Source organism: Medicago truncatula, chromosome 6, assembly GCF_003473485.1.
Source record: "Medicago truncatula cultivar Jemalong A17 chromosome 6, MtrunA17r5.0-ANR, whole genome shotgun sequence".
Taxonomy (NCBI): Eukaryota; Viridiplantae; Streptophyta; class Magnoliopsida; order Fabales; family Fabaceae; genus Medicago; species Medicago truncatula.
The window spans coordinates 7763732-7772090 of NC_053047.1; the positions used below are offsets into that span (position 1 = coordinate 7763732).

Below are 8359 nucleotides of genomic sequence, written 5' to 3' on the forward strand. Positions count from 1 at the left end.
GTTCCTTCAAAGACAAATTTATTCCTTATACACCAAATATTCCACATGATCAAAGGAGCTATGATTCCTACCTCAAAAACTATTTTTTCCATGACATTTATGAAGCTCATATTGTCATCTATAGCACATACATCTCTTCGGTTGAAAGCAAGATTACTATTTCTTATATTGCATTAATAAAGTTTCCAATAAGAATAAAAATAACAAAATATGATAAATAAATGAAGTGTCTGAACTAAACTCATGGGACAACGATATTGAATTTCTTATTAAATCCTACTAGAAACTGAACGACATAATCTTGCTACATAATTAACAACATTTCATGCAACTTTTTTTTTAAATACAAGTATTAGTAAATTAGTAATGATTATGTTAACTTTTAGACTTCAAATATTATATCTCACCAACAAAGCAACCTATTTGAGGCTATACTTGTCAAGAGAAATTATTTTCCAGCACATATGTTAATCCAAAATTTAAATATCATTAAATTAAATACATAGATGGATTTAAACAAAAGTTAGTAGTAATTAATTTTTTCAATATTTACTCCCCTAGGCTTCCTCTAAATAAAACTCCCCTAAACTTAGTATACAAATGTCCAACACCACCTCATCCCGTTTGACTCGCACCCAATTGAAACAAAAGGCCAACAAAATAAAATCTAAAATTGAACTATTCACCATCCACCAACATCGTTCCACATAATCAACCCTAATTATGGAACCATTCATTTCTAGATCCAATATCCTCCTCACCTTCTCCTAAATTATCTCACATACTTCTCATTATAAATAATCTTCCTATTACAATTCATTATTCATTCTTACAATAACTGCAGTTATTCTCCAATAGAGAACAACTGCAATTACTTTAAGAATCACAAAAATTTAAAATAAAATAATGGCTCGTCAACTTATTGTTCTCGCCATCATTTTTGTAACCATGGCCAATATGGTCATGGCTAAAGAAGTATCCTCATCAGCATCCCCTAAATCATCACCATCACCATCGTCAGCACCAGAAGCATCAGAAAAAGAATCAGAAGCACCAGCATCTTCTCCAAAAGCTACCACTTCAGCACCAACACCAGCACCTTCAACTGATGCTCCTGTCTCTTCACCCGAGGCTTCACCTGCCTCTTCACCCGAGGCTGATGAAGAAATTTCATCTCCACCATCACCATCCCCTGCTGATGATCTCTTCGCTCCTGGATCCGCCCCTGCTTCTGATGACGTGGCTCCCGCTGCCGCCCCAACTGCTGATGAGGCCGCTGCATCATCTCTTCGCTTCTCTGCTGCCGCTGCCACCGTTGTCGTTGCCGGCTTCTTTGCCTTTTAATTGTGCAAGCTATAACTATGACTGGCGTTGCTATTTTTGACAAGGTCTATTGAGACGTGTTTGCGTTGCAAATCGTTTGTTATAACACTGTGTGTTTTGTACATGCATGGTTCAATATTACTCATTAGGTTGAACAAAATATATAATGAGGACAAAGTTGCATTAGTTTGATATTTAAATTTTATAAAATAATCAAATCTCAGTCATTCAATTATGAACCAATATCATATTGCATTAGTTATAACATTGTGTGTTTTGTACATGCATGGTTCAATATTACCTACTCATTAGGTCGTTGATCCAATTATTTACTCAACGTCTAATGAAAATTTGTCACATGATAATAATTCATAAGTGGAGTAAAAATTAATTTATGGGCATAAAATAAAACCTTATATGTTTATAAACTACATGTGAGTAATTTACTGGATAAATTAGTCACAATTAGCGGCGAAGCTAGCAATAATTTTATGAGGTGGCCACCCGAAAGTAACCAAAGTCATAAAAAATTATTACATCTAAAATCGAACTTGGGGTAGCCAAATATATATTATTAGGGGTAGCTAAACATAAAAATATACCTACAAATTCAATAATTTTTTTTTTTTGGGGTAGTCATAGCTACCCCTCTCTTGGACAAGCATTCGCCCCTCACAATTCTTCGAAGGAAAGTTTAGGTTTACAAAAAATGAATTTGATCATGTGGTGCCTCAAAAATGATCTATAACCTTCTCCGCATGATTGACAAGTGATTTAACTTCGATTTTTATTTTTATTTTTTTAGTTTTCATTATTTCCTTCTATAAAAAGTAACTCTGACGGAGGCCCTAACAAACACTACATAAGGACACATCTTTCCGTTAAAATTCAAGCATTGGTTTGTCACGTTATAAGAGTCTATCTCCTTACGTTAAACCAACCCCATAGTTAATTAACTTCGACGATTTGTAAAATCTTTATAAGAAGTATGCATGTTAAGTAATAAATAGTGTCAAATGATTAACAAACTAAGATGGGCCTAGGCCTAGACGATCCAAATTTTATCGATTATTTTACTAGGTCATTACTTTTCCCATCCTATGAATTTCCCGCGCGTCCTATTAAGATTCTAAAATCCGAAATATTTCAACGTGTTTTTTGAGGTTTTATGCAGTTCGGATTCTAAAATCCAAACTGCATAGGACGCTTGAGAAGCTCATAGGATGGAAAAAGAAACGGTCATTTTACTTTTTTTTTTTTTTTTGAGAGAGGTCATTTTACTATTAGAATCTACTTTCATTTTAATAGCCACGCATGCAAAGACAGAAGGACATTTTTAGGTAGATGGGTCAAACTATGATCAAAGAAAAGAATGGAAAAAAGTGAAGCTGCTCTAAATTATTAGCATAACCAATGCAAAAGATGTATATGATAGACAAGGCGTGCACATTGAAAAGTATACCAAGATAATTTTATCGACCAACACTAACTGCATTCATTTCCTTTCCATTGTACAAGCAACATGGCCAATATGATTACAATATATGAAAAGAAAAAGGCATAGGTTGTAATTAAACCCAAATGTAATAATTTAATAACCATACCCAACTTGTAGTTGCAAGCTATATATAAATATGATATTGGAGGTGTCAACTCGGTATAAGAGTTTGACATTGTAACCTCAAGAAACAAAGTTAAATATTTTGTAAAACCAGCTGTAAAAGGGCAACCGATGAGAATCAATAAATTAAGCATAAGCACGAAGTCTCATTCTTAATTACTTAATCAATTTTTGTTTCCCTTCGAATGTATTTGAATTACTTAGCTAATAAAGTAAAAGTAATCATTAACCACTATTAAAAAAGTTAAATTATTGACGAGAATTAGAGACTGAAAAAATGAAACTGATCTCCAATTTTAATCGGAGATAAACTTCATATTTTTTGTCCCTCATCATTTCAACTTTTTTTAGTAGCGAATTAGCAACGGTTTCCCTTCTTGCAAGTGAGCACACCAGAAGTAGTAGTGATGGAACCAACAAGAGAGGCTGGTCTTGCACTAAGACTTGAAGCCCTAGCATAGATTGAAGAAGATTCAGCACCAGTTTGTCTAAAGAATGCTCCATTCAAGAACAAATCACCCTCTGATCTCCAATTCCAACTATTATATTCACTTTCTGATGCATCTTCATGCTTTGTTACTTCCTTGCTAAATCTATTATCTGGTGCAAGAAATCTGTTCCCTTGGCTATTGATTGTAGGGTTAGCACTCCCTCCAATTGCATACATTTCCCAATGTGTGTAATCATTGTTCACCACATGAAAATAGCCATGTCTACATCTGAAAAACAATAATTATTTATGGTTATATATTTTTCATGCTTATATATATTCATGTGAGTGTTTGAACAAATAATAAGCAATAGATAACTCAATCAAAAAAAGTCACAACTAACCTTTATCCTAATTTTTGAATTTTTTAAGGTAGTTAGGTATGAGTAAATATGCACATTTCTTTGATTTTGTTAGGTATTTACTTTGTTTTTGGTTCAATAGAGCCTCATGATACTACTAAGAAAGGGTTGGTATTAATATGACATTTGCTATTATGAGAGATTTAGAAGGTTAGAAATGACAAAATTTTCAATAATAGAATTTACATTTTTCTTTTATGTTTATGGTTTTCCACTTGGGGATATCTACATGTATGGAGACATAAAAGAAAATGAGAATGTTAAAGAGTGTCTTTGAGACATTGATTAAAGTATTAAAATAAGTAAGTTTAAATTAAAAAGTGATGTAATTATTGCTAGGACAAGAGTAAAAACTTGTATTTTTAAAACAAAGTGTCTATTAATAGAATCTTTAATCAAACGCCCTTAGGACACTGGTTAGTAAAACCCAAAAGAAAATCTATCTATAGTTGGGAATGAGGGGGAAAGGGGAAATATTGAGACGCCATGATAGAAAATTATATCTCATAAAGAAGTTGGTCTTACATAAATGTAATCACAAATAAAATTACTTGGACATAGATATAATAATTAAAGAAATTAAAAGATAAATAATAATTAGTCATGTTATTCAACATCACTAAACTAGTTTCTCTTTTAAAAAATAGATATGTGTGAGCGTGCCCAAATTTTTTTTATCCCTAAGCAAGTATTTCTCCTCCAAAAGACACATTTTTGTTAACCATGCATGACTTTTTTTTTACCACTATGGTAACAAAAAACATTAAAGGGAAAAAAAAAAGTGAGATTTTAGTGTCATATATATGCATACCTTGGCATTCTTTGGACAAGCCCTTCACCAAAATGATTAAAAGCAATAGTAACTTGCATGTCCTTGTCTTGTGTATAAGAATCACTATGTCCCAAAAGCATAACTTTGTCATGATGAGTCATATAGTTATTTGAAATAGTAATAGCATTAGATCCATGTATAACATCAATAAGACCATCACGACAATTAGACAAAGAACAATGATCAATCCAAATATGTTGTGAATTAAACACTGAAATTCCATCACCATCAGAAACGGTCCAAAAACCACTATGTTCTGGTGAATCCCTTATATTTGTATTCCCTGTTGGAACACAATCATGAACATGAATACCATGTATTATAACATTATTAACATAATGTATTGTAATACATCCACCATTTGCAATGTGAACACTAGCACCTCTTCCATCAATTGTCTTGTATGAATTTACCAAAAGCTCTTGTTTTAACTGAATTACCATATCTCTTTTGAATATGATCCATAATGGTTCATCTTGAATTGCACCATACCTTAGGGTTCCTGGTTTAGGGTTTACTGCATCATCATCACCTGAATCAGTTACAATGTAGATTTTACCATTTTTACCACCAATTGCATCTTTTCCAAATCCAATTGCACAATCAGCTAGTCTTTGTCGGTTGTTCTCCCAATTTGGGTCACATCTCCAACAATCATCAATTGGGTTGCCAGTTCCACATGATAAATAGCCCAAGTTTCTCCTAGACCTAGAGACATTGATGCTCCTGCAAGAAGAGAAATTAAAATTAATTTCACTAATTAATTCAATTCAAATCTGAAAATTATTATATTAAAATTTAGTTTATTTTCATGAATATTTATACTTCATAATATATAATTAACTTGCCGTTGAAGTTGACGTCATTAATTAATGTAACAACACATTGATATGTAAAATAACTTTACACCGTCAGTGTATAGTAAATAAACTCTTTGAAGTTATTATATGACATAAGTATTGACAACATATAAATGTTTGAACAGAAAAGGGATAATAGTTTTACACTAACAATCAATTAATAATAAGAACCTGACCTTTTCAAAAAAAAAAAAAAAAAAAAAAAACTTGACTTTTATTTAACAAGCCAAAGACTTTTTTATTTTTTTTCTAAATGGGTTTATATGACAATGTGGTGACTTATCATTGGATGTCGCTGTAAAATGGTCTTACACCAACAATGCACTTCTATTAAACTCGTATGAATTGATAGTTAAAAAAAAGTAAAAAAATACACATGCATTCATACAAACTACTCTAAGATATCACTTTGTTATGTTAGATGCATAAAATATTTATTTTATCATATGTCACTAGATGCATGTGTAAACATAATTTATGCTCACATTAGATACAATGTTTTTGGACATTACATATGAATCAAACTTTTATGCAATAAACTTTATAAAATTGTTGATCGAAATATGCTCATGAAATGAATAATGTAGCTAGAGTGAGTGCACATAACACAACAAAATTAAGAAAGAAATAAAGAAATGTTATTACCTTTGTACATCTTGTACAACAAGTTCAGGGTCTTGAACTGAAGAGGATGAAACAAAATTTGGGATTAAAAGAGCAAAAAGAATGAGAAAGTATGAAAGAAAAGTCATATTTTTTTGGAAGAGTAATTGAAGGGTATGAGACTTAGAAAGATAGTTTGTGGTGAAGTTGGAGGGTGAATAAAGGAGTTTTATAGATAGAAAAAAGCCGAGAGTGATGGCGTGATTAATATTACATCAATTATGTGGGGTCCATTATTTTTATCGTAATTTATGGATTTGATAAAGTGGTTTGTTGCATGATAGTATTAGTTAGTTTCATAGGAAAATATAGTTTGAAACTGTTATATTTGCAACTGAAATGAATTCAACAAATTAACTATTTAATCCCCAAAGTCAAATTGGTTGACCTCTGTGCATGGATGTGCATGGCCCACCAAATGTAATTGTCTTGAAGGGCAACTAAATGTTAATTATACTCTCTTGTCCCTTTGTATAAGGGAACTGGATCCCACGCTATAACTGCGTCAACGCAGTAACAACTACTAACCGTTCGATCAAAAATGAAAGGTTGAAATTAAAAATGTGTGAAATTGACTGTGTGAATTTGAACTATTAAATTGGTTTTCAATGGTTGTGATTGTCTACTGCATGAAATTATGTGGAGCAATTACAACAGGCAATCATGGTCCATATATAAGCACTCATTTGACTCATAATTTGTCCTTAGGTATAAGCTTATTTTCAAGTTATTAGATACATTTATTATTGTTTTCTTAAAAATACCCTTAATTGATACTAAAAATTTGTCTTGAAATATGAAAAGTCAAATTTAATACATATATAAAACAAAAGACAATTTTTTTAAGAAATGTGAAAAATGCTAGGAGGCTTATATATAGGGACGGAGGAGTATTACTCATATTCGTCTATCTCTATAAGATTATAAGACACATTTTACGAATATTAAAAAATATTTATTCTTTATGTGAACATAACTCGATTAGTATGGACATCGCATTATATATATATAAGTTCCCCATTTATTCACCTAGAATTTTTCAGTCAGTAGACTAAAAAGAGCATACATCCTCATTGTTATTAACAATGTAAATATTACTCCTTCTGTCCTAAATTATATGTCACTTTACAATATCAATAAAACATCAATGTTTTTTTTCTATTATATCTTGAATTATTTATTATTATATCTTCTTTCAATTCTTTAATTTATCTTTCCGACACCATTTATTAAGGAAAATTGTGTAAAACAACTCATAATATTTCTTTATCATACAAAATTAATTACATTTTTTAATACGTGTGAAATGATCTAAATGTCGTATAATTTAAGATGGATGAAGTAAATATGTATTGACATTGAAAATCTAATAGAGCTATTAATTTTAATTTACCTTTTTACTAAAGAGAGTTATTAATAAAGACATTAATATATCTTAATATTAAATCCACGTGGATTGGTTAAGTGGTTTAGGATTATGACTTTTGAGTATTCTTCTTTTATGGTTTCAGGTTAAAATCCTGTTAGTGTCAATTTAAGTGAGTTAGTTCATAAGTTTTCACTCTAAATAGATGGGGCCTCCACTAGTGGATAATGAAATTGGTCTTTAAATTTTTTTATCTTTTGACCGGATACTTTGTTTTCAAGTTTTATCCTATCTTATCTTATCTTATCTTATAAATATTAAAGTAATAAAGTATGTGATATATTCTTCAATATCTCTTTCCCGCTCATTTTAGCCGTAGTTTTGTAATAATTCACTCAATTTGTCCACTCAAATTATGAGCCATTAATGCTTTACTTTTGTTCTTGCTAAGGACAAGTGACATAGTCAACAATATATGTGATGTTACCATGCCCTCTATATGGGTGTATAAGGGGTAAAATAAATCATAGGGTTAGCGAGTAACATTTATATATAGTTGAAGATATTTGGGTTTGCCCAACTTTTTTAACCATTATTTTTAAATTTGAAAGCATGATTTTTAAAATCGTGATGTTTGCTATAATCTGGTCTTTACTTTCTTGCAATAATATATATTTTGGTTGTTATTTACATTGTAGGTCATTGAATGTATTGACATTGAAAATCTAATAGAACTATTATTTTTTTATTTTATTTACTACATAGAGTTGTTATTAAGAGCATTAATATATCTTATCTTCATATTATTAAAGTACTCCCTCCAATCCTATTTATAGGAGAAA

At 30.8% G+C, this 8359-nt stretch overlaps 2 protein-coding genes across 2 annotated transcripts; one reads left to right on the top strand and one right to left on the bottom strand.

Annotated features, from left to right (window-relative positions):
- The first annotated feature begins 948 nt into the window (after nt 1–948).
- Nucleotides 949–1344, top strand: LOC11407698 (skin secretory protein xP2). The gene has a single exon (XM_003618738.2). The coding sequence runs from the start codon at nt 949–951 to the stop codon at nt 1342–1344; it is 396 nt and encodes a 131-aa protein (XP_003618786.2).
- Nucleotides 1345–2793: 1449 nt separating this feature from the next.
- On the bottom strand, nt 2794–6302 carry LOC11408829 (pectate lyase). The gene is made up of 3 exons (XM_003618739.4): nt 6134–6302; nt 4608–5354; nt 2794–3663 (listed from the first exon to the last, which is right to left on the bottom strand). Exons 1-3 carry the CDS (start codon nt 6238–6240, stop codon nt 3303–3305), a joined length of 1215 nt encoding a protein of 404 aa, XP_003618787.1. The 5' UTR covers nt 6241–6302; the 3' UTR covers nt 2794–3302.
- Nucleotides 6303–8359: the final 2057 nt, after the last annotated feature.